The following is a 26,884-nucleotide window of genomic DNA, read 5'->3' as shown; positions in this document are numbered from 1 at the left end:
TTTTCTGCATGTATTATGAATATCCATTCCAAGATGGATACCAGTGGAAGAGAGGTTTTATCAAGGCCAACAGTTTCTCTCAGGACAACTAATTTGTCACATAATGTGTCACCTTTTACATTTTTAAACATAAAAACCATCTGCTACTCTTCAGGTGTGGCAAATTAGTATGTTTTGATCGCAACTAGCATTTCTTGGGAAGGAATAATAATTTTGTGTTCCATTCTTCTTGAGAATAAAGCCAGGAGTAAAAACAGCTGGTGATTTTTTGGAGAAAAATCTGTAGGTGATTTTTTTGAGAAATTCAAGCTCAGAGCTTTAACTCTCGTCCCCAAAAAACTGGAATGAGAGTTAATATGTGAGATTATGTAATGATTCCCACATGTTAAAGATTCAAGATGCCAAGCATAGAGATAGGGAATCTCACAGGTCTGGAAAGAGCCCTTTGCCACTAGAGTCCTCAGTCCACTTATCACAACTATTTCTTTCCATTAAATATGTTTAGAATCCAATACTAAACAGAAGAAAAAAACCTTGACAGTGTGGAATGGAATGGCATGGCATGGCATGGCATGGAATGGAATGGAATGGAATGGAATGGAATGGAATGGAATGGAATGGAATAGAATAGAATAGAATAGAATAGAATAGAATAGAATAGAATAGAATAGAATAGAATAGAATAGAATAGAATAGAATAGAATAGAATAGAATAGAATAGAATAGAATAGAATAGAATAGAATAGAATAGTGCTTAGGCTGGATAGACAGAATAACTTTGATGAAGTAACACCTTTCTTTAAAAGTTCTTTCACTTGTTAAATGAACTGCTAGATTAGTTTTGAGATTAATCTTTAAACTAATAAAGGTACGGGCTAAATGAGAGCTAATAAATTACTCTCAGCTGAGTAAGTTTGTTTTCTGGCCTTTTAGTGATGAATACATGGCCCACTGGGAACCAGCACAAATATCAGCATAAAGATTTGCCTAATCAAATGAAACAAGAGAAACATAGTATAACTTCAGATTTTTCAAAATCTGCCAACACTGTTCGTGCAAAAAATAAATGTAGAAGATGAAAGGAGAACACCACCACCATATATTAGATTTAAACTTACTCTTTATGATGCACTTTCATCAAAATTGTAGTTGCCAAGTATCAAATTTCACTCATGCAACATCAATCCACTAAGAAATACATATTTTGGTGAGAAAATTAAACTCCATATTTATGTAAAAACTGTTTCAAAATAAAAATAAAACAAGATTTTTTTTTTACCAAAAAAATTTTTTTTTTTTGGTTTTTGTTAACAGAATAATTATTTGGAAAACGTAATTTCCCACATGAAATAGTTAAAGGAAGTTAAATATATTTAAAAATGGAAGATTCTGCATTTACATAGTTATGCCATTAATATTGAAGATATGTTTTCTGGCAAAAAACTTCTCATGCTTAAAAAATGCACCTTAGTTTTATACTGTACATTACAACATACAGTAGTAAGAAACAAAATTAGTAAACAGGTTATATGCAAAGAAAAAATTACGTATACAAGACAATTACAACTGTGACACAAAAATAATAATGTTCAGTTTAAACAGTATCTGAAGGCAATTCACAATCATTTCAGGAGTTCTGTGAAATTTAAGGCCATTAGTTCTAAATAAAATGTATCTGACACAAACTCACAAAACTGTGTATTTTGTACAAAATATACATGCAAAACCATTTTGTAATTATATATCAACAGGCATATAATAAATTCTTTTGGGTAGTTCCGTACACAAAATTGTGAACAAAGCAACATAGTTGTGCAATTTTAAAACCATTTAATTACCTTTATTATTCATGCACCCTCAACGGAAATGTGATTAAATAACAATATTAAACCCAAATATTATTAAGCCAAATATCCCTTTGAATGGGAAATCTAGACAAAAAAAAAAGTTAAGATTTAAAATTTTTTGAGTTTAAAATGGTCCATTATAAAACATCTGCTGTAATCACTTCAAAAGACATTTCTGATGCAAAATTTCCAGTGCTTTAAGGAATGTATTATATGATTTAATGAGCTCAGTGAGTCAACTATAATACTCTGATAGTTCTGGATTGAGGTAATTTTCTTTAATTAATTACAGTAAGTAACTATTCTAATTTGTTTCAGTAGTTAGTTTAAAAAACTGTAAACTTAGATAAACTCAAAAATTGGAGAATCTCTAAAAAAAATACACATACTTCCCCCTCAGTCTGGAGCCAGTTATAAGTCATATGCCATTATGTTATTTACATTTAGGAGTTGAAATTTTCAATACATGAGATGAATGGATTACTAAGAACTGATTGAAGCACTTCAGTTACTTTAAAACACATTGATATATTTGTCCTTAGCTTTCATTTGTATTTGTCTGGACAAACATTCAAAGAGATATTGCTTCTCTTGTTATCTTGTGACAAACTATTGCAAGCTAGAAGACATGTGAGTCAATATTCCAAACTTTTATTCTTAAGAATAGTTATAAAAGTACTGAAATTTAAAAATAGTAACATGTAAACATTGATACAGAGTAATAGCATTCCTATACATTTATATACACTCAATATTCAGAGAGGACCCAATCTTCTGAGTTGAAAACCCGACTTGTGCTTCCCCCCTCCAATAAATACATCAAAAAAGTTTTAGTTTGGACTAAAAAAAAAGTCTCAGAACATCAACATTTTGCTCCTAGCATTTAAAAGCTTTCCAGTTGCTTATGCAACTAATAGGAGAATTTTGGTATGTGAAGAGAACTTTTCTAGCTCCAAGAAGTTATCAGAAGCTACTGCTGCATCCAGAGATTTGTGATAAATGCCAAACACCTCAGAGCAGTCATATCTGAGTCTGCAACACGTGCACTGGGGGTGTGTAGGGGGGTGGTGCAGGGGATGGCTTTATTCCTCTGACTCTCATGTAGGACAGAAACTGCTCTGGGATTTCAGCCAGTACATCTTTGGCCAGTCTCGCCATGCTCAACACGTGGTTTCCACTTCTGTCAATGTAATCCCGGAATGGCACAAACTGCAGCACAAGAGAGATGCTCACTCAGACACAGAACAGATCTTACAACATCAAAATAAGAAAGCTTAACCTAGGGGGTTTAGAGTATACGAACATGTTACCTTACACAGTTTTAATGTACCCATACATAAGTTGCATTTTATATTATATATTTTATAAATACACATTGTATCTCAATTATTATAGACCTGCCTTCTAATAGAAATAGTGTAACACTTTCACTTGGGTGAACCGTTTCACATGAGCCATGGCGAGCTCAGGTTGGTGATCAAGTGCTTCACTGATATATTTGGGTTATCTCTCCACCCTTTCCAAGCAAGAAGGTAATTTTGCCTCAGAAAGCCATTCTCAGCTTCCATTCCCTGCTCCTGCACCACCCACCAGACTGCCTCCACTCTGGCACTTGCTGGGTAGATTTTTTTGACCTCTGAAGTGAACAGAACAGAAAGGATGACTTTAAATTTTTGATCATTTTGCATTATACCTAGTAGAACTCTGAACCACATGAACACTTTTAATATGATATTAACAAATGCATAAAGAAGCTAAGCAAAAATGATTGGATCAAAAAAGAATTTGTGATGTGATATGCAGATGTTCAACACCTAGAGCATTTACCTGCCCAGCCTTGGCTTGATTTTTTAATACTTAATGAGAATCTTGTGCTACTGGCATACCAAAAGGAAACAATCCAGGCTCCTTGATTTTTTTCCTTGTGTAAAAAGTACATGCAGTCTGAGTTAAAGAACATGTATCCCATCCTACGAGATCCCCTTATCCATTAGTCTGCAAACACGAAATCTCAGACCCCTGTTCTGTAGCAAAGTGGGGCTATTTCAACAGTGTAATTCTTGAAATGCAATTATACAACATATTTGGCCTGATTTAGCTCTTCTCCTCCTCTCCCCACACTGCAGAGGTGCCAGAGCAGTTGGAGGAACTATGGACAGGGAAACAAACCTAGAGATGTACAAGGACAGCTAACATGGAGATGGCAGAGGAATAGAATGAAAGGCATAGGAGAAACCAAAGGGAAACTGATGGAATGCCAAGTGCTTTTTCTGTAATTTAAGAGTTTAATTAAAAAGGCTGATATGCAAAATTCTCAGGAGAAACAGCAGGTGCATCACTATAAGTAAATATTCTCCTAAAATGCCTTAAACAGCAAAAGGATAGGAAACGAGCAGAAATTAAAACTGAGGAACAACTGGTACACATGTAACACAGAGTCCCACAACATGTATCCACACTAGTGAGGAGAGACAGTGAAGAACATGCTTCTACATGAGGTGCAACCAGTAGCAAATATAACACATAGAGAGACTCACTGTTAACAGACAGACTTTTCCTGTACTAATTTAATCAAAATATTTCACAATGCTTTTAGAATTAATAGGTAATTTCACTAGTTAATTTTAATTAATCTAATACACAAAAACCCCCACTTTTTAATTTGAGTAGTTAGTTTTATAAAGGCAAATCAGTTTCAGCTTGCTAGATACAAAATAAAGGTCAAACCAAATTTAGACAGTTTGACAGAATTCCTTTTTATTTATTTAGTTAGTCTATAAAGTCAATATTTGTTAGTATTTAGACAGAAAAAGAGCACAAAATAATTCTGTCTTTGGGTAATTCAATATGGCATGGGGCAACATTCTGATTAAAATATATTAATAATAAATAAATATTTTATTACAATTCTGATATGCAATGAATTCCAAAGAAATACAAAAGGGCATTCACTGCCTTTTTTTTCCAGCACAGGTTAGTAATCTCAAGGCAAAGCATTTTCACAAATCTTGTTTATAATATGTTAGAACTCTATCCATTCATGCTCTTTAAAGCTTTTTGGGCTGTTATTATTAGAGAAATTATGTTGCTTATATTTAAATGCATTTAAACGTAAGTGCAATGCTTGCCAGAAGGTACGTGAATTAGCTTTAAAAAATCTGAGATGGCACAGAGGGCTTTGCAGAGCTTGGGGTCCACCCCACACACTGCTCTGCTGAAAGCACTGACATTTCCAGAGCAACACACTACACACAGCCCCTCTCCAGCCCAATGTGGACACCAAGGAACACTACAAAGACTTTGACAAAATGAGAAACTATTTCTTATCTCCTGTTCAGCTGTCTTACATCATCCCTACCTTCAAAACTATCTGACAACAGTTACCAAAGAAACCAGCATGTTTTACTCTTCAAAGAGTTTTGGTATCTCACTTTCTCATCAGCTGTTATCTCTATATGTTGCAAAAATGAAAAAAGTATCCTTCTCAACTATCAGAATTCAGGAATCCATGACTTTCTTTAATGTGTATCCATAGAGAGTATGAAAGTAATTTAATTTCTGTCTTATGTTCATTTCTGATCTCCATTAAAAATAGAGGGAATTTTAATGTTGTATGCAAGAAGATTGAAGAAGACTGAAAAAAGAGTTCTGATCATTTTCATTTCCATATATTTATGTAGTTTTCTTTATTTTTCTGTTCTAATAAAACCAAACTATAAAATCAGGTGTCAAACACGTTTTGAACACGTCCTTGGATTGAAATATTACATTCACCAGCAGTTATCAATCAATCCTTAAACATTCACTTATCAGTATTTGTAACATCAAACATTTTGAAGTTTCAGTTCCTGCAGATATAAATGGAAACAAATAAACATATCCCAAAATTCATCAGCTGCTATCTGACCTTAACTATCATGCAGTATGAACTATTGATATGGCTCACTTATTCTTCCGCTATATATATTCTATTAAACAACAATATAAAAATCCAACCTGTCTTGAACAGAAATAAGTGCAAATAAGTAAGAGGAAAAATAAGCGAACAGCATGAAGTTTGACAAATAGGAGGAATAAAGGAAGAAGAAGAAATGGCAGTTCTAAGGTGAGGTTTGAATCTGTCAGTGTTTAAGAGGCATTTGGACAATGCCCTTATTAACATGCTCTAACTTTCAGTCAGCCCTGTACAGAATGGCCAGGCAGTTGCACTAAATAACTGCTCTAAGTCCCTTCCAACTTAAACACTCTATTTTATAAATGTATTCAGCCACTACCAGGAAATATGGCTTCCACAGAAGATTTACTTTTAGCCAGAAACCATTTTTCTAGAAATACCATGTTTCTCTAAATTCTCAGTAGCTAACTCTTCTCCATGGCTGTATAACACCAAGACTTTATAACAATGCCCTGCCAGTTAGGGGTCATTTCCTAACAAATGCAGATCCGCTCTTGTGTGTTACAAAAAGGCTTAGAGCTGTCACAGAGAGTTCTGAGCTTGTTATAAAGACCTCAAGATAAAGTATGTCAGTGCTAAGGTAAAATGAAAGGTAGGAATATAGATAGAAATGAAAATTCAAAACAAAGAGGAACAGTAAAATCTATCTATGAGAATATATTTTCTCTCCCACCTGCACAATGTCTCTTTCTGCAAATCTTCCTCTTGAAGAAATCCTCACTACATCCCCATCCAGTTCTTCCATAGCTTAAAAAAATGAACAAAAAACCCTTATGAGTTCAGGTACACAATAAAATCATCTTACTGAGAAAAAGTTCATACAAATTACACTTTTGAGCAATAAAAAAAACAACAATTCTTCTTTAGGTAACTCTGTTAAGATCATTTGCATCAGAAAATACATCATGTTTTGTAGCTGTTTTGCACTTTTTCATGGTGACAATACATACTTTTAACTTTATTGTACCTTCAGAAAAGAACAGACTATGACAAATACATAGTCCTTTCATCTCTCAAAACAGCAAGTACATCTGGTTTTGTAAGGCAATATATATATATACTTTCAGAGGTGGAGAAGAATTCATCTTCAGCAGCTATCGTTACAGAAGATATCAGAGGAAACAGCACAGAGATGTAATAACTCACATTCACACTGAAAAATCAGTATCTTCTAATGCTAAGGAATGAGGAGTGCTTAAAAAATATTAAATTTATTGGGCAATTCTTCTTGTATCTTCTGAGCAGGATACAAGTAAGCTCTGTTGTAGATACCTGGAAGCTATTCCAGGTGGAAAGATGTACTTGCTCTCTTGTCAGTGTTGAAATGGATGGATTTGGGATCTCAGGTTATTGCTGAGATGTTGGATCTGCAGTTCAAAAACCTTCTTTTGGTGTGTGCCATGAAAACCAAAGCCCTGCACCTCAGTTTCTCAAGGGCTTCCAAACAGGGCTAAATTCACAGAAACCAGCACTTCAAACCTAGTTCTTCTGAAGCAAGAGCTAGAAAGTGTAAATGACACCATCAGGAGCCAAGCTAACAGAGTTTATTTGTTCAAAGAAACAAATCAGTGCGTCTGCAGAGCATGTTGCCTGATGATGCTGTTGCAAAAATGTACAGGTGTTCAAACCAGGAGACTGAACAAGTGTTTGAAGGAGTTTCACTAAAAATTTTCCAAAACAGACATGAAGCACATCCTGCCCAGGAAACTCCAACCTAAAGCCAGTATTCAGGGAAATATCAAATTTGCTTAGTCTGTTCTTAATATTCTCTAGGGAACTAACCATTGCCATGTCAGATACAGAACACTGGGCAGAAATGCTTCTGATGTGACCTGTTACAGTCACCCTCACATCCTTTAAGTGAAGCTCTGCCAAGTGTATTTGTTATCTACCCAAATTTCAAATTTTTAAGAACCCCTCTGGTATTCCCCAGGGGCTGGGAGATGCAGGGAACAGGGAGATCTGAAGAGGAGCAGCTTGGTCTCTCCAGGGCAGAACTGAAGCTCCAGAGACACTGGAATGTGCAGACACCCTGAACATCACCCTCCTGCAGGCACAGCAGACAAGGAGTCTGTTTATTGCAGAAGGAATTTCTGGTTATTGCAGAAGGAATTTCTGTAGATGGAAGTAATTCCTCTGTCCTCGTGGGCACTGAGGGACCACAGATTTGGCATGCAGCTCAGGGTGAATCTCCCTGAGGCAGCACATGCTGAGGTTGTGGCTCCAAAGATGGAAACTGCATCCTGCAGTACAAACAGAATCCCAACACCCCAAGAACATGTCCTGACTGAGAAAGGGAGCCTGGGCAAATCCAAGGACTAGACAAACAGGGAGAAAGGGAAAATGCAATGGAGGGGTCAGAGAATGGTAAGTAACACAGGACTATGTTGGAATTCCCTGGAATAAAAATGAAGTTTACAAATTTCCATCATATGGATTTATGAATATAAACTGTCCTTTCTCACTGACTGTGGCATACAATCATCTGGAGTGTAAGTGTTCACCTAGACAATTTCTTCATGGAGTAAGATACTTAAAATTATTACTATTATACCACTTGCCAAGCAGCATAATAATAAATGTTTATAATAAAATAAAATAAATTTTATACAAAATAATTTTTGTCTTGTTTTTGCCTCTTTTTTCCTACATTTAGAGTATTTGTAAAAAAATTAACATGTACAGTCATTAGTGAACACTAAACATCTGTGGTAGTAGTGCTAAGTATATTTCATGTACAACAGAAGGTATACTGATGTACTAGAATTAAAAAGAAATTATTTAGGACTTTGAGGAACAGACACACACAATGTCTACACTTCATAGGGCAGTGATACACACTTAATAAATTAATACAAATAATGGAAGCAGCTTAGTTATTACAACAGAGAATGGTGTTCCAGAATATCACAGAAAGAATATATAAATAACCTGGTAATTTCCCTCCTGCTGCAATATTCTGTCAATGCTGCTGCACAGCAGGGCTCACTCCTGTCACCAAGTGAAACCCTATTTAATCCAGACCACCTCAAATGTATTTATTTTTCTCAAGATTTTATTACTGCAGTAAGATCAATATTTTCACTCAACTGACACTTCACAAGGCATCTAAATATTTGTGTTGAGGAAATGGAACATTTATTGAGTATACTTACTTTACTGTAAATGCTGAGCCCCCATATGGCTCTGGCTTGAACAGAGAGCCTGAGGGCTACACAGCTCCACATGGTAGCTTGTAATCACACCGAGTTATCAATCAATCAATCCAGCTGGAAATGCCAGCAGCGCTCACTCCTCACTTCATATAATGTTCTTTTAAAGACCAATATTTGTTTGAACAGCTACATATTACTAAATTGTAAGCAAATCTAAAAAACAATTAGAAAAACCACTAGAACACTTACCATCAAACTCTGCTGGTCCTACCCCCACTATAATTATGGACATTGGAAGCCTTGAAGCCTTCAAAAGAAGAAGAAAAAGATGTTTAATGCATTACATAATCTCTACCAGTAATAGGAGATCTGAGAACAAAGTGAGCAAAACTACACAGAAATTATGTTTTCAAGAACAATTTTTCCCCCTAAAAAGTTGAGTGGTGTAAACTGTCTGCTTAAGTGGTACAAAACATCTTGCATGAAGACAGAAAGGCACATGACTGTTTTATTTTTTCATTACCAAGTCTTTGAATCATATAGGATACTAATTAAAGACAACAAACCATGTTAGCATTTAATATTAGTATAACAACTAAGAGGACAAATTTCTACTAGAAGCTTTTGTAAACTGACAGTAATTGCAAATATGTACCTAATAACAGTCTGACATTTATTTAAATGTGCTTTGCTGTTTCTTGATCTTACACAGCTGCTTGCAACTATGGGACACTATTTTGTACATTGATCTTATGCCAATTTTTAAAAGGAAAGAAATAATCTATTTGAGCAATCTGTATATTACATTTATCCCATTAATGAAATTTTACTCTAGTCAATCATCCATGCCACAGACAAGCAAGATATAGAATTGGCCTGTGGTAAGATTTTTCATTTTACTTTATCTTATTCATTCAAAGATATCTGGCTTTCTATGAATAAATTCTGTAAAATCTTTAAAACTGCAAAGACACTGTCTTAAATATTGGACTCTCCTGTCCTGATAGTAGCATCAGTTTATAGAAATAATGTGAATCTGCCTCTGATGAAGAAGGTATCAACTAAAACCAAAGAACACTCAGCAAATGTCAGGGTTGACAATTTACTGAGATAATTCTGGTAACTCTGTTGCTTATTGAGATATTGTGATAAACTTTAAAATGTCTACAGTCATTTTAAACATTAAACAGGAGCATACACTGGTCAAAAAAATCATAGATGTAGACTCTCTTAGTACAGAATCTTCTGTTTTCTAGAATGTTATTTTTTGATTGCAAAGAAAGTATCCTTTAAAGAGATTCCTACTCACACAGACACAGAATTATGTGATATAATGAAATATGAAACAGTAAGTGGCAAGGACAGCATACAGACAAAGAGTTAAACTTCTGCATATAAACCCAAGTGTTGGCATTTCCTGAATGACAGCATAACCTTTAAACAGTTTGGTAAAACAGAATGTGTCTGACATATATGCTGTAATGAGAGAGATGCCTAAAAGCACAATTAATGTTAAAATTGAAATATACTCTGACTTTTATACACATCAAGTTGCATTGGACATCATCACTCTTTTTAGTATTATGGATATTATTAAAACTAAAAAAAACTGTTATTGAATAGCATTTAATTAGTTCTGTCTTGGTATACTGTGCTCACACTTCAAGGATTATGCAGAAAAATGAAAGCAACTTCATAAAAAACCCAGACAGCAAATATTATCAAACTTCCACCTATTCCAAGCTAACACATCTGCTGTGTTTCCAGACAGTCACAGACTAGCAGCCATTATTTGTTGAGATGAACCATTACTGAAAACAAGGGTTGTCTGTATGTCTTGGTGGCACAGGAATTAATCTCACAAGGTATCAGCCAACTGCACTCGCTGCTCTCTTATGCACTGACTTCAAATGGAAGGGTGAGTCAGAACCAAAAGCTGCTCCTTTTTTCTGCACCGAGTCTTTCTGTCACCTAAGAGCAGCTCATCTAAAAGAAATTATGTTTCAAACCTCTAGTCTGGGCTGGAGAATGAATTCCCAAGCTTGTTATTACACAGATTCTGTGTCTGTGCTGCAGGCTGGGACTGAGGGCATCTTGGTCCCCAGGGAGAGGCAGAACACTGGGGCAGAATTTTCATGTGCACCCCACAAACTGAAACAGCATCAAATCTCTACAGGAGGTACTAAAAGTGGATTTTCAAAACTGTGCCACCTAATTCTGCACTATTCACTTGGACATGATGCTAAATTACTTTAATGTAGGCTTTTCAACTCACCATTCTGCTGCTAACTAGATCCACTGTGGTATGTTAAAAACTATTGGTAGAGATCTTTTCCAAACATGTCTGGGAGTGTTTCTGTGAGTACTTTTATCTGAAATTTCCCACAGGCAAAAGCACAATAGAACCTGCTCATAATACAGAATATTACCTATACCCATGGCAGTTTGGAAGAGAAAAATACTGAAAACAATGTAGAAACTAAAACAGAAAATGCAGAAACTAACAAATAAGGAACTTACAGAGTTTTAGGGACTGTTTTGAGGGAAATCAGATAATTGGTATGCTTGCCATTCAGGATCAGAAAGTTGAGGGCAGTTTGAAAAAAGTGTGGGGATCAAAACTGTCAATTATGAGAAAGACAAAAAAGAGTTTACTATGAAAAACTGCATGGTGGGATGTGTATGAGGAAGCAGGATACAAGAAATAAATGAGTAAAATAATACAAACATACAGTGCTAGAGAGAAGAGTATCACCACAAAACACTATCTAATTAGGTCAAGTTCAACTTTTGCTTCCTTTTCATCTTTATGCATAATAAACTTCTCCTATTTGGTAAAAAATGGGTACTCCTGGAACAAATCTAATGCCTGAACTATTAATCCACTTGCTTTATTGCCTAAAATATGAATTCCTACAAACATTATTTCAACACTTTCAATAAAACTTACATTCACTATGGATTCTTTTGTCTGAGCCATATCAGATATAACTCCATCTGTAATAATGAGAAGAACAAAATACTGGGAGCCATCTTTTACTGAAGCAGCATATCTAAGGGAAGAGAAACCAATATTATAATAGTAAAAAAAACTTTATAAAAGGAATTAATATGAATACAAGCTGGATTTGTAAAATTTGATTAGCAAGGGCTAAAAAACACAGTTAATTTCACAAGTAAAGACATTCATAACTAAGCCAGACTTTATACTTTTAAATGAGAACATTGAAAAAACAAAACTAATACAAGATTGACAATCTGCATGTGTTGCATCAGTGAAAAATGGGAACTGCACCACGACCAAAAGGAGCAGGGACAGAATGTGCTTTATAGAATTATGAGATGTTAGAAAGCCTAAGTTGTTTAATAGGTATTACCTATGGGGTACAGAGCTTCCTATGAAGGGTATACATGAATACTGAATGGTTGGGTTTGTAGCACAAATAAAACTTAACAGGAATCAACATATTGCATATTTTTCTCTTCTTTTTTTGTCTTACAAATCCAGGTTACTTACTGTTGACCATGATTGCAGATTTATAGTTCACATTTATGTGAAGGTTTGTAAAAGACCTGAACATGCACCCTGCAACCCTGGCCTCAATATTAATTTCTGTGCACCACTCACAAATGTCCTTTCCTGCAAGACTCATGGTTTTTCTCGTGCTGTACAGGAATGCAAGGTAAAATACACACAGTGATACCCAGTGCCGTTCCCACCTCAGTCAAAGGACCAAAGAAGCAACTACTCTTTGAAAATGAGCAGCTTTTGAAGGATTGCAAAGTCCTGAAAGAGAGTGAGCCCAAAAATCCTCACTAAATTCTATGGCCTGAACTGAAGAACTTTTTGTGGGAAGCTGTTTGCTGCTTCAGAGCCACTACAGCTCCTGCTTTTATGAAGGCTCTTGGTGCTGTGAAGTCAAGAAGTAGAACTTTGTGCAGTGAGTTGTAGAGAGAGCAATAAAAGAAAAAAATTAGTTGCCTCAGGAATACTTTTGAATACATGGCCAAATACCTAATATGACTGTGAAATAACTCACTATTTTATTGGTCACTGAATATGAAAGGCCTGGCTCACTGAACAGACCCTGGGTCACTCAGTGATGGGCATGATGCTTGCATATACTTAGAAAAGTCTCTAATGATAACACAGTGCATTGGCAGGCAGCTACTTCTGATAAATACAATGCTGCAGCCACAACTTTTATAAGAGCTTGGAGAAAGCCACAACTGATTTACAGAACATCAGCATCTTCCAGCCTCTCCCCAGGATCCAGATGGGTAAAGAAGCCATAAAAGCAGTGACCCTGTTGGATGTCACCTATTTGCATGCTGGAAGTAGGGACTGATAATTAAATATTGAGATTGGCAAGACCTACCATGGAACACGTTTTTACTGCCAAGCAGAGGCTTCTTTTATCTCACTTTTCCACACTGCTTATAAACTTTTCAATGATGATTGCATTGACAAGCTATGATGAGAGAGTAAAATAAACATTATCCTCCCTGAGCACTCAACACTGCCTACATACTTACACTGAAGAAATGGAACAGAAATTTGGTTATTTCAAATTTTTCACAGATTAAAATGCTCCAAAGTCTTTTGCAAGAAAGATCTTACATGAGGAAGGGAGATGGGAGGTGACACTAAGTTGAATCTCATGTAGTTTAGGTAACTCTAACTGGGGGAAGGATCAAAAAATCATTATCTGCCTAAAGAGTTTCCAAAGAATACCAAGATCACAACAGGACAGTAATATCTGACATTGGTTACAGAGATTTCATCAGAGGCACTCTTTTAAGTAGGAGGGATGTGGAAAGAAGAAATTTCTTTGAGGATGAAAGTAGGTTCAAAGAGTAACTGCAGGGCAGTACCATGTCAATGAGAGTCACCAGAATAATCAAAAAATTGAACCTTGAAGGAAATGGTGTTACTGGGAACTGGACTGATAGACAGATTGCTCTAGGGATGATCACGCAGCAGAAATCCTTGTGAAGACCACTTAACTTTCCCACTATAATGTAGTCTGATTTGCTACTAGGAGGAGCTCCCTAAGTTTGCAACAAATTGGTATTTAGACAAAAGTTCAGTGGAAGGACTACTAATACTCGTGGACAGTCTTGTGTTATTCTGCAAAGGTTGGTAAATATTCCTGAAAAACAACTGGTGAGGAAAAGAACTAATTTTATGCCAATGTTTTGATAAAACTGGATCGAAATTTTCAATTTTTGCAAGGAATAGCAGGCTTGAGATAAATTTCCAAGTTCTGGGTGAGGCATCTCAGCTGCTATGACCAGTTCTGCAGAAAAAGAAAGAGCCAGAAAAATTGTTGGGTTAGATTTCCAGATAATGTGGCAAATGCAGACACTGAGTGCCACATCTATGGAAAACTGCTCCAGAAGAGATCATGTCAGAGGAAAGATTAAAGGAGACAGATACTCTCAGATGACAAGCAATGTAAAATACATGTACATCATTTTAATTGTATGATCTGAAGACAAAACAACTAACCCTAATGATAAATAACTGAAATCAGCTATCTAGCCATGCTAGGGGGCACAGAAAATTCTTTGCCCCACAGAATTTGCAAACTATTTTCTGCTGGTCTGTAGAACTAACAACAGCAAACCAGATAGTACATAAATATCTCTTGCTATTAAAATCAGCTATTTTGCAAGCTCATAAATAAAACATTACCAGTACAATGATTTACACATCCTTGCTTTTTTATTTTGTAACCAGTAGCTCTTTGTGTCTATAAATAAAATAAAATAAAATCTGTTCAGCAAATCACCTAAGCCATATCCCTTTCCTATATAAATTCATGGAGGTATTACACTGCCAAGGTCTTGAGCTCAAGATTATAAGTCAAGATCTTGTCTGCCAAAATAAGGCAACATTATCCTTCTTAAGAAACTTTCTACAAACACAGGGAGGTTTTTACTGTGAGGAGTGAGATGAGGTGTTGCACAACAGCACCATGGCTCCCCAATGGTGACAGCTGCCTTGAAAGTGCCACTACCAGCAGGGAATTGTTGGCACAGAGAGGCCTGGAAGATTTTGTTGACATTTGGGGCATTCAGAGATTAGAGAAACTACACATACCTAAAAAAAACTCAGAGCTTATCAAAATTTTTGATAGATGCACATATTTTCTGTGAAGTAATAATTCTGAGCTTCAAAGGACAAAAAAGGAACATGACGTGACAAAAATTTTATTTCCTTATGATTTCTGCTAAGATTTGGACTCAGGCTGGTCAACTGGATCACCTGTATTTCTTTTTAAGCAGCAATTAAATTCTGCATAATACCAGCATATGATCTTCAAACCTACTCAAAGTCACAAGGTAATTAATTATGGGACTGAATAAACAAAACAACTGTCAATAAATACCTTTCTCTGTAACTGTCAGCCTTTTATATGCAGCACTTGTTCTGACACAAAGAAGTTTCTGCCCAGCACCTGCTGTGATGCTTACCTGGCTACATGATTAATTACAGGAGCAAAGTTTGTTGGTCCATAAAGCTGTACAGATTTTAGACTCCTGTAGTATGCCTCCATTACACCATCAATTCCATGGCAGTATGGATTTTGAGGGTTTCCATTCTAACAAAAACAAGAGATGATTAATCAGTATAAGTAATTATGAAGTAAAAACTACACAGGTTAATGAACACTACCCAGTGTAGATATTTAAAAGGCAAAGACCTAAGCATTCTAGGATCTACTCAGAGAGAGTTTACCACAAATGCCCAGTGTATGTGCCAAGTCTGCTTGTGGTGTTACCTGCTGAGGTAAGGAGGTTCCACCAGCCCCAGCAGTCTGGATCACTGGGGCTGGCTCCTGGACATAAACACCACCTTCAGTGTAATTAAACCCTCCTTCACACATACAACAGTAACAGGCATTTCCCTGTGTGAATTTAAGGTATGAATTACAGGTCAGATGTAAGCCTGGAAGCATGTTTGGGAGCACAGTTCAGGCTCAATGATTTATTCTTTTAAAAATGTGAGAAAAAGAAATGGTAGCCAGACCCTGAGTTCATACATTTAGAAGTGTGTAAGGTAAGCAATAAACTTTCCATTGTTTTGGCTTGATATTTCTGCATTGAAAAAATTATTTTTGACCTGGTATAAGCAAAAGAAGAAAGGAATTTACTCTTTGGGAGCCCACAAAATGGCTGATAGTGTAAATTCTCAGGGTAGGCATTTTACTACCTATCTCCATAATGAGTCTTTAATGAGGATACCTATTAACAGATGGCAATACAAACACAAAAGCAGAATTCCAGACCCATGTCAGGCCAGGCAAATGATCTATGATCTTTCAAATAATTTTACTCTCCTTCACATGCCAACACCTCATTGGCTTAGTGTGCCAGTACTCATTCTGAGGTAAAGTGTACTTGCCTGAGAATCTAGACAACCAAAGGGGATTTTGGACAGAATTTGTCTAAAACATTAAAAGGGAGAGCTGAAAACACTGCTAGGCATTACATGGGAGACACCTATATAAGTTTATATATGGAGGGAGGAAATACACACACACATATATATATGTATATATGTATGTACATGTATGTATGTATGTATGTATGGTGGTGCTTTTTCTTCTGTAAAAGTATCACAGTGGCTCATAAAGAAACTAAATTAATTTTAGAAATATCCTTAAAACTGAAAGATGCATCAATATATTTGGACTTGCTATACAAAGTCCAAAGTCTGCAATTTAAATGAGTATTTGCAATTGCACCTGTTTTAAATTAGATCTGTGTGGAAAACATTTCCCTGAGGTAAGATATGTTGCACTCTTTTCCAGCACAGGCTGACAGAAGAAATACACATCCACAGTCTCCAATCTGCTGCCATGTCTTTGATGCTAACTGATCAGCACTCCCCTGGTACACCTACATTTGCTATAATTCTTACACATTTATCCTAGCCTGAGAAGAACAAAAACCTCAAAATAAGCAAGTAGATAAACCAACACCAATCACAAGCATCACCCTTCTGGCAAATCCTGGTAGATTTTAGGTTGGAAATTGAACTGATTCATGGAGGAATCTCAGATTTATTCTTATCAACTCATCTTTTAGTCCACTTAGATATCCCTATGTCTCTGAACTAGCAGCCTGTAAAGACAGAGATCCCAGAAAATGAGACAGAATAGTAAGAATAATAATGAAATTTTATCTAGGAACATGATTTGTTTGCTTCTTTAGAGATATTAGCTTCGGTCTGAAGTCTTTAAAGCATCTGTTTCTCAAGCTGCTACAGCTGAGGTTAAAGATTATTACTTTTCTTTATTACGATTTTTGGCCTACAGGGACTTCTTGACTCCAGATTTCTCTCCATAACTTCAACTGAAGTAACTTCAGTACGATGAAAAGTTTTGAAACAACTATTTAGAGTAAGCACAAAAGATGTAGCACATTCTCTGTTCTTTACTTGTCCAGTAACTGCTTAAGACTACAATCTTAGCTCCCAAAAAAGTATATGTTTATTTACTTACCAGTGCAAATTCATGTGATACTCTTCCATCTGGAGGAAGTCTAGCTCCAAATCCTAGAGCTGGGAACATTTTATCACTATCATAGTCCTGAATTATTTCACCAACAGCTCTCAGTGCCATGCCATAGGCATTCAGCTGATAGGGATTCATGTAGTGCAGTGAAGTTGGCTGTAAAGGGTTACCTGTTGAAGCAAGGATCAGATTTACTTTAAAATTAAATCACTTCATTACTTGAATTTTCTCTCTTAAACAGAAGTTGTATCAGGTAAAAATACAGTGTTCCAAATAAATCTTAAAAGTAGTATATTTTTAGTAGTTCTAAATACATTTCATCAGAAGTAGTTGCATTTCAGCATTGAAAGGGCAGCAAGAAACTTGTAGATTTGTGCAATTTATACACTTTTAAGACAAAATTTACAAAAGCACTACGACATTCTGAAAGCAGCTTTGGAGGAGGATCACAACTTATCTCAGCCCCACTTCAGTCTCACTCTCCCTGGAACTATTTGGCCCTTTTCAGTGTGTTCTTCTAAGGTTTCTCCCAGCAGTTCCAAAAACCAAACAATAATACTGATCAAAAGCTACACATATTTGCAAATGGCCTCTGGCTATTAAATTTTACATGTAGCTTTTCCAACTTTTATCTGTTCTGTTTGTCCTGCTTTCCTAGACAGGAATTGGCCTCTCATCTGTTGCTTGGCCAAATGGAATCCTGAGTCCAGGTGGTGTCAGCTGAATACTGTTACAAACACACACATATGTGCACTTAGAACTGAGCACAGCACAAACACACACAAATAAGATGTTTATTTTTATTCTTACCATTGGAGGCTGTGAAATCAATGGCAACTGTGAAATTGATTTGGGTTCTGCAGAAAAAGCAAACACAAATCTTATTAATAGTAGTACTGCTATGGAGACAAATAAACAAGAGATGGTAACATCATTTGTGGACAGACTGTAGGACACTGACTTTCTAATAGAGGAAATAAACACTGAAAATACTCTTATATAAGGTTCAGGCCAAGGGCTACACAACACTAACTTATTAACACACTGAAAACAGTTACTTGACTCCATCATTCTTTTTCTCATTGTTTATTAAAAATCCTAAATAAATAATTAGTAAGAATTTTACTTCCATAAATATTATTAATTCCTTTTAGCAGTAATACTGATTTTCCCATGGACACATTTTAACCCTGGTCATGCAAGATGTTCTCTCCGCTGAGGTGGAATACCAAAACAGAGCAATGTGCCTTATGGATTCAGTGCTGCACAGATCACTACTACTTTGCCATAATTTAGTTGGCATAGAAATACATGATCTACTTGAAAGTGACAGGTGATTTTACCCTATCCTCCTATACACCACAAGAAATGAAGAAAGTATCTTTAAAGGAACAGTAATCCTCACCTCACAGCGAGAGCAAAGTGAAACCCGTCATCTTTTAATATGAGTTCCATCAGTACTGACACACATAAGGCAACAAATTAAGTCTGAATGTGGTTTTTGACTAGGTTTGATTACGGTTTTTTAAGCAGTACATTGGAAGGAATCGTGGATTCCCTGTGGCGTCAGAATGACAACCAGCTGGTCTGTCAGCAGGGGGGAGCAGTGGAAGGTTTGAGGACCACTTACTGCACAGAACTGTACAACAGAGCTGTCAGAGTAACTAATTCTAAGAGGCTGCATCCTCTCCATGGCATCCAAACCCCCAGTGCCACTTATAATTTCCCCTTTGCAGATGCTTGTTGAGCCAAATGCTGTAACAACATACAGAAGATTTTCCCGATAAAGTCTCTTCAAGATCTCCCTCTTACATGGTTTTATTACTCCTTGATAGTCGCCAAGGATACAAGAAACACATGGCCAAGCTAAAATACTTAGCTATGGCAGCCCTTGCTTTGTAAGTTTCTCATGCCAGGCCTCCTGTGAACAGCAAATATGCCTCCCATTACAGTGGAGAGTGTGCTGCCTGGATTAAAACAGCTGTCAGGAAAGTAGATCTGAATTCCCCTTTTGACCATCAATGATTCAATGCAGTTCAGTTAAAAATATGTGACCAAATCCTTTTGAATCCAAAAAATGTATGGATGCTCATTTCTAAAGACCTGGATGAAGGTAAGGCTTTTAACATGATGGAGGAAAACATTTCCTCTTATCTTCCACTAATCTGGGATAGAAGAGATGACCAGATATTTCAGTTGCAAAAGGATTCAGTCCCTGAATTTTACGGATTTACAAATAACTAGCTCACTACCTTTTCCAATAAGGCAAACCAGCTAGAAACATTTGCCAGAAATATCTTTTCTGTCCACAAAGTCTTGGAGCTTTTGTCTTTGTCCCATACACAAAAAAAGAGTAGACACTAAACTAGGTTTGACAGACATTCCTGTAAATTCAATTGCATTCCTTTACAAGACTGTATCCCTTACATTGTTGAACTTATTAATATATTTGGAGGGGTTTTGACAGGAATATGTTACTAACTGGGGGCTGTGTTAAGCAGCAGGAGAAATGTGATTTTGAAATATACATTATTTTTAGCACAACATGTGGGTAGGTCAGTGTGGCAAAATTTTGATTAAGTATCAAGATGTAAAGAAAAGTCAGCTATTAAGGAGGTGTTATTTGATGTAATATTCAGATGCAAAAGAGACATCCTCCTCTTTTCTGCCATACTGCTATAAAATCCAGTCTTATGGAGTAAAATGAAATCTGAGTTTATGGACAAACCTCTGTTTCATTCTCCAAACTTCTTTAAGAAAACAACAGTCTATATAGGTGATACTGGTAATGGAATATCCCAATTAAACAGATGCAGACTCAAAACATAAATACATAAAAAAACCCCATGAATAAATACTGTAATTATAATTTGTTAAAACTGTAAAGATTTCCATGATATCTCCATTAATTCTAAACACCTCAAATTACAATGAAAGTTTTGAACGTGAAGTATTTTATTAGCACCCATTTATGGAAGAGCAAATAAGCAATTGTGCCCATGGCAGAATCAGTGCTTTCTACCTCCTGCCTATCTAAATGGAAGAAAAACAGGGAACTTGAAAAAACCCCAGTTTTGGAGGACATGATGGGAAAACAGACTGATTAATGACAAAATCTTCTCTTTCCCCTTCCTTCAAATATTTGTCAACTGGACTTTAACTGATATGAAGTCATATTAAATGAGACAAACAAAGGAAGGGAAAAGCCTAGAAAATAACTGAGTCTGAGCGTCCTGACATGAGCCTCATGTCATGTTTATGTAACTGCATATGTTGCAGAAAGAAAGGTAAGATTCTACACAAGTACTTCTACAGTTTTCACTGGCAGGTACATAGAAATAATTGTATGAATCACTCAAAAAGATTCTATATAAAATAATTAAATAAGTATCACTGCTCATACTTTTAAACACAGAGCATTCTACTGAATGATATTGCTCTTTTGTTAAAAGAGCAGAAAAAATGTTTAAGTGGAATTTATTAATATCACAAGTTTTCTCTGACTTGCAGTTAATGGGATATACTTGTATTGTAACATCTCAGTGAGGAATGGGACAGACCACCCTGGAAAGATTACATAAGCAGCCCCTATGAAATTTTCTTTTCAAATTCAGACACAAACCTCAACTCCTCAGTTCCTTATACCTGCTCCTTCTGTAGAGATGAATTTTGAATGAATGGGGAATAGGATGGTCATGGCATATTTGTACAGCACACTTCAAAGGAAACAGCTCCACTAGAGGCAAGACTCTTTCTCCATGCATTTGTGCATACACAGACTTCAATCAATAGAAATTTCGGGTGAACATGGATGGATGGCCGTTTTCAGCCTCTGCCCAAGTCCCCAGCAGGAATGTAGGACTGCCACTGCTGGGACCAAAGCCCCATATAGTACTGTCAAAACACAGCACAGACTTTTATTTCCACTGAACTCTGGTTGAAGACTTAAAAAAAAACTCCAAAAAATAGAACTTGTTTCTTCACAGGTAATCAATGCTCTTAAAACCATGTGGAATGCATATGCAGACTTTATGCCTCAAAAATCCAAAAATAAATGCCTAGGAATGCATAACAAATTTCCATTATTGTAGAGAAGTATAGTGTTCTGGCAGGGATGTTAAGAGCCAGGCATTTTTCAGATTTGGTACCATTTCCAGGCACATTCTAGGGTAAGACATTTGACACTTCTGTCTCTACTTCTCTTTAGAAAAAATGATGATAAATGAGAAATCCAACACGTTAAAAATTTTAATTACTATCGAAAAAAATGCCTTTGAAGGGGAAAAGGTCTAAATAAATGCCAATATTAAATACACCAAATCTCAGTATAATTGGAAGAAATAGGCAGCATTTAAATAACTTAATATATATAGATAATTCCCTTTTGTTTAATCAAATTTTCTCTGGCTGGTCAGAAGTTACTCTTTCTCAGTGTTTTAGTATCAAGTCGAATTCCAACAGTATGAGCAAAGTCCCATAACTTAACTTAGTAACTATCTGCATGCTTTATGTAGGAAAGTACAGCCCCTAAATGAGGAAATAATCCAGCTCCTTACAGATGCTACTGAGAGCCATGAACAAATGGTGAAAACAAGAAAGGTTTGTTGCTAATCACATACCCGCCTTTAATATAGTCAAGGAATGAAACTTCTGTTTCAATTAGGAAGGAAAGCAATGTTACCTGAAAGCAAATAAAAGAGAGTCAGACATGAATTGTGTGTTTCCCAGCGGAACAAGCAGAGACATAAGCACAATGTTTTTCGAGCTCTGTCCTTAGGATGTAATTTCCTACAGTATTAAGGGAAAAAAAAAGATTAAAAAAGATATTAAATAATTTCAGCAGGCAGCTCTTGAAAGGGAAGAGACAGGTTGAGAAGTCTATAATTGCCTTCTTTTTTTTTTTATTTAAGGAGAAGGTAAGGGGCAGAAGATTGTATTCCAGAGCAGGTTACCATATACATGTTATCTGATTTCTGTGTACTACACCTACATCTGAATATTACAGGGTATATGATAATGCATCTGTACCATGAGCACTTCAACACTGTTGAAAGAACTCAATTACAATTTATGTAATTACTCATCTCACATTAAAGGTCATATTGAGTATTGATGCAAGCCTAGACTGCAAAAATCTAGTAAAGTATACACATATAGGAAATACATAAATTTTTTAAAAGTAGTATATAAATGTATATATGTATTTATGTATATGTATACACATATATCTGTATATATATAAAAATGCACTGGTAAGAAATTTCAGCAGTCCCAGATTTTATCATTCAGAAATGACAGAGATCCAAAACACAAAGTAATCTAAAGGTGTTATGGGCATTTTCAGCAATTGAGTCACAGAGGTATAAGCTCAAGTGGAAAAGATCCAGCATTCAAGATTTTCATATATTGTGCAATATTTATGAAGCAAAGAATTAAAATTTTAATTTTATTTACACGAATTCTTTCATATATGTGCAGCAAGCAGGCAGTGAAAACTGGTTAAGTAACTATTCAGCAAATCCATGAATAAAGATACAAGGAATAAAAAGGGAATGGAAATCTATCACAAAATTTTGTGTCCACTTGAAGCAAAATATAAAAATTGAAAATACTCCTATGTTGTAAACTTAGACTCAGAATGAGATTACATGTAGTAATTCTGTCTTCCATCCAACTTCCTTTGTCACAGTTCTGTGTGACTGAGTGATCAGCTAAGCTTAAAATCACAAACTGCCCTTCTAGCTGAGAACAGAAGACCATAACAATGTTCTACCAGGCTATTAGTAGCATAGCCTTGCAAAAAAGACCAAAATTTCTATGCATTTTCCCACTGGACACAGTAATATTATTGGTTGATCTGCTCTTACAGCTGATTCTCTTCTTCCTAATTAATTTAAGCAAATATGTTCACTGCATCTGATTTTAAAAGTCAAAAAATGGAAACAAACAACTCCCAAAGTGGCTGCAGTACTTACTTACATATAGTCAATGACTACTAATGCTTCAAGTTTTATGCAGGGAAATTTTTATTTCTCTATTAGGCTTTGTTTAAAACTAACCATGAATTATGAAACACTTCTGCCTAGTATGTAATTTGATTGCATGAATTCAAAATGACCCGTTAAGCAATAATAAATTGAGATATGCACTGTATGTACATAGTCCTTAAAGGCAGTAGTGAGATAACAGTCAATTATTTATACTCACTCTAAGTTCTCCAGAATTCTACCTCCTATTAATGAAAATTATGGTCTTTCAAGCCTATGCCTGGCTTGAAAATTTAAAAGTTTGTGGGATGAAGAATATCTTGGGTAAATGATGAGGACAAGAAAAACAAAACTGCAGGCAAACACATAAGAAAGTGACCATGTGGAGAAGCAGAAGGGAAGCCTGAAGGACTACTAGAAGTAAGGGCAAATGGGGACAGAGATGACTTGATATAAAAAAATAAATTACAAAACCAACAGAAGAGAAGGAAAAAGAAAAGAAAAGGTAAAGAAGGAAAAAGGAAAGAAAATTGCTAACTGTTTATTGGAAATTTTGACGTAGTTGGAAGTAAAGAACAAGACACAGTTCATTTTGTCTGTACAAATATGAGTAAAATGTTTTTTCAAATGAAGACAGATACTTGTGAAGATGTTAAAGTATTTTAACCCAAAATTAACATGAAAATTGAATGTGAAAATACATTTTTTTACCCTTCTGTACCCTATGCCAGATTTCATACCTAAAATTTAGCACTGGTTGAAAACAACCACTTAACATCAATTTCTCACTCACTAGTTCAAGACAATAGACTTGCAACTTGATTTTAACATGATACATTTTAGTAAGAGAAATATGTTAGCAAAGAACAAATTACCTAATAATTAGATATTGCATGGTAATTTTTAGCAGGCAAGCTGCTTTTGCCAATTTTTCATAATTTAAAGCAAAGGTAGAAGAAGAAGTGTTGATTTTCTCACTGGTAAACAGACTTAGACAAGAATGTGAGAATGTCAAAACATTCCTTCAAGGCTACTTTTCAGCATGAAAATAGCCCTACTGAGCCCTACTCAAGAGTGGAACTGTTCATGTGGAAAAAACCCACATGGTGGATGTGTTTACAAAAAACATCTCTCGTAACTGATTAGGTTTTCCAATATACCAATCCTCAAAATTTATCTTCACTTTTTTGTAAATGATGGTGTGAACATCATGGATGCCAGGACATCAAAGCGGAGCAAGTGCTGAATGGAAATAATTGCATTGCTACCAAATGGTTCATAAACATGAGAACAGAACATGGAATGCAAATCAAACAAGAGAAATTCTCATTCCAAACAATACTAACAGATCTTTCAAAATAAATTTACAAACACCCCTAGGTAATAAAAATTGTTGACTCTGTTTGATTTTGCCATGATAAGCATACTAGCTTTTAACAATGCTAACTGAGCAGATACATTTTAAAAGAAAATTTATTTGTAAAAGTGCAGGTATGTTTCAGACAAAAATTAAAAAGTGTTTTCAGTCCAATGGTTTCAATTGTTTAACTGAAATTTTTGTAGAACTTATTTTGAAAACCACTGGCGACTTGACAGCACATTTGGACAATTTTTTTATCAAACCCTTCAAATTAAAATCATCTGAAAATAAAATGCTGTGTAAAAGTGAATAGTTTATTGTGCCCTTGACAGAAAGTTCTATTCTAATCCTGTTCAATTACAAGTCAACTACACTCTCTTTGAAGCAAGAAGAAAAACATCCAGTAACATAAAATACATTTACTTACTGTTCCAGAATTAACATACTTTTTCTTTTTTCCTTTTTTCTTTGGATTTATTACCTAGAAACACAGATACAAGCATTAAAGCAGTATGATCCAATATGAAGATAAGTGTAAGGTATTTTCAATGCAGAAAGTACTCTATTTTCAGTGCATGCTGGAAACCAGCAAATTTATCTTCATGGTACTTGACAGGGAGCCAGTGCTGGTACTCATATTAGACAAATAAGGGATGGGGGCAACAGAGGTGAGAAGGTTCATTATATCTGAGAGCTCAGTGAAACACTCTTTGAATTTTCCCAAAATTCTGCATTTTTCTGCATTCCTGATCACGTGTTTCAGTGTATGGTGTCACTACTTTGTCACCTCACAATGCATCTCTCCACAATCCAGTCAATCTTTTTCCATCTGCTCCTCACAGCACCTGAGAAACACCTGAGTTGTTCTACTCCCACTTTCTGTACTTGGTGCAATACAGGATCTGCTGACAGGAAGATCAAGTTTCCTGAAATAGGTAATTTCATGAAAATGTTCAATATCACCACCTGACTGGCATACAGGAGTTTGGGGGGCTTTAGTGCACTCCCCATACCCAAGATTCTTCATGGAGCTGGACCACAAAGCATTAAACATTTTCTTGAATGTCTGGAACCTATGGACATAAAATTCCTCACTGTAGCCACCAATAATTTTCTTCCCCTCCTGAATACCTACAAAAAGCAAGTCTCAGTTAATTTTGTTAAATACACATGAAAATGTACTGCTGCTTTTCCAGAAATGCACATGGAATCGGAAGCAAAACATTATTTTGTTAATTAGGTCATTCAGCCACCTCCTACATATCTAGGAAATTCAATGCCTTATGGCTTGCTGCCAAGTTTTACTGTAAACTACTCACAGATGTTCTGCACATGATAAGGAATGAAAACATTCCCAATTGAAATGTTAGTCACTTATCTGGTATAAAATATTTAAAGAATTTTGCCTGAAAATGGGCAAACTAGTAATGCTTGTCTTCTAAAGATTTTCTCCCCCAACCAAAATGAGATTACATTTAAAGATCCTATTCCTTGCACAACACAGAACAGCAGTGAAATGTAAGGCAGAAGGAGACAACGATGATTTGAAGTCTCCCCAAAACATGTTCAACAAGTGAGTCCCTGTTCCCCCAGTATGCCACACTGGTGTTATACAGTAAATATTCTGCCAAGCTTTTACTCCTTTACACACATATACACCCATTAACACTTAAAAAATCCCAAGTAGCTCCTGCCCCTCCATTTAACAGTGTCTGATGAGCAATAGACTAAGCCTGTGTAATGGTGGCAATTAAACAATGCAGCAATTCTTGTGGAACCAAAATTTTAGCCAGAAAGTGACTCCTGCTGACATCTGCCCAGAAGAGGAAGATGAAGGTAACAGGCTGCCTGTCTGCCCTGTGGCAGTGCATTCACTGCTCTCCAGAATTCCATGGTCAGGCCTGAATTAGCAGCATATTGCTTGCCAGCAGTCATTAAATGCCAAAGAGAAGATTCATTTGAACTTTCTGCTTCAGGTAACTTGGCAATTGGCTTCTCAGGAATTGCAAGAAACTGCACTAAAGCTTGGAGTGAAATATCATGGGAAACAAGGCA

The 26,884-nt window shown here is 35.8% G+C and overlaps 1 protein-coding gene across 3 annotated transcripts in view; it reads right to left on the bottom strand.

Annotated features, from left to right (window-relative positions):
• Nucleotides 1-1,102: 1,102 nt before the first annotated feature.
• CPNE8 (copine 8) overlaps nt 1,103-26,884 on the bottom strand; it is a 70,030-nt gene continuing 44,248 nt past the window's right edge. Inside the window, exons 12-20 of one of the 3 annotated variants that reach the window (XM_059472734.1) lie at nt 25,257-25,310; nt 22,102-22,163; nt 18,293-18,339; nt 17,471-17,652; nt 15,438-15,565; nt 11,908-12,010; nt 9,207-9,264; nt 6,476-6,549; nt 1,103-3,056 (exon numbers count right to left, since the gene is read on the bottom strand). In XM_059472734.1, the coding sequence (XP_059328717.1) occupies nt 2,868-3,056; nt 6,476-6,549; nt 9,207-9,264; nt 11,908-12,010; nt 15,438-15,565; nt 17,471-17,652; nt 18,293-18,339; nt 22,102-22,163; nt 25,257-25,310 (897 nt within the window). In that variant the 3' untranslated portion in view covers nt 1,103-2,867. Of the gene's footprint in view, nt 3,057-5,526; nt 5,696-6,475; nt 6,550-9,206; nt 9,265-11,907; nt 12,011-15,437; nt 15,566-17,470; nt 17,653-18,292; nt 18,340-22,101; nt 22,271-25,256; nt 25,311-26,884 lie in introns of those variants that run through there. The other 2 variants (XM_059472735.1, XR_009418511.1) reach the window with 2 other exon arrangements.

This window comes from Ammospiza nelsoni, chromosome 5, assembly GCF_027579445.1.
Source record: "Ammospiza nelsoni isolate bAmmNel1 chromosome 5, bAmmNel1.pri, whole genome shotgun sequence".
Lineage (NCBI taxonomy): Eukaryota > Metazoa > Chordata > Aves > Passeriformes > Passerellidae > Ammospiza > Ammospiza nelsoni.
This window is presented reverse-complemented; position numbering and strand designations above follow the sequence as displayed.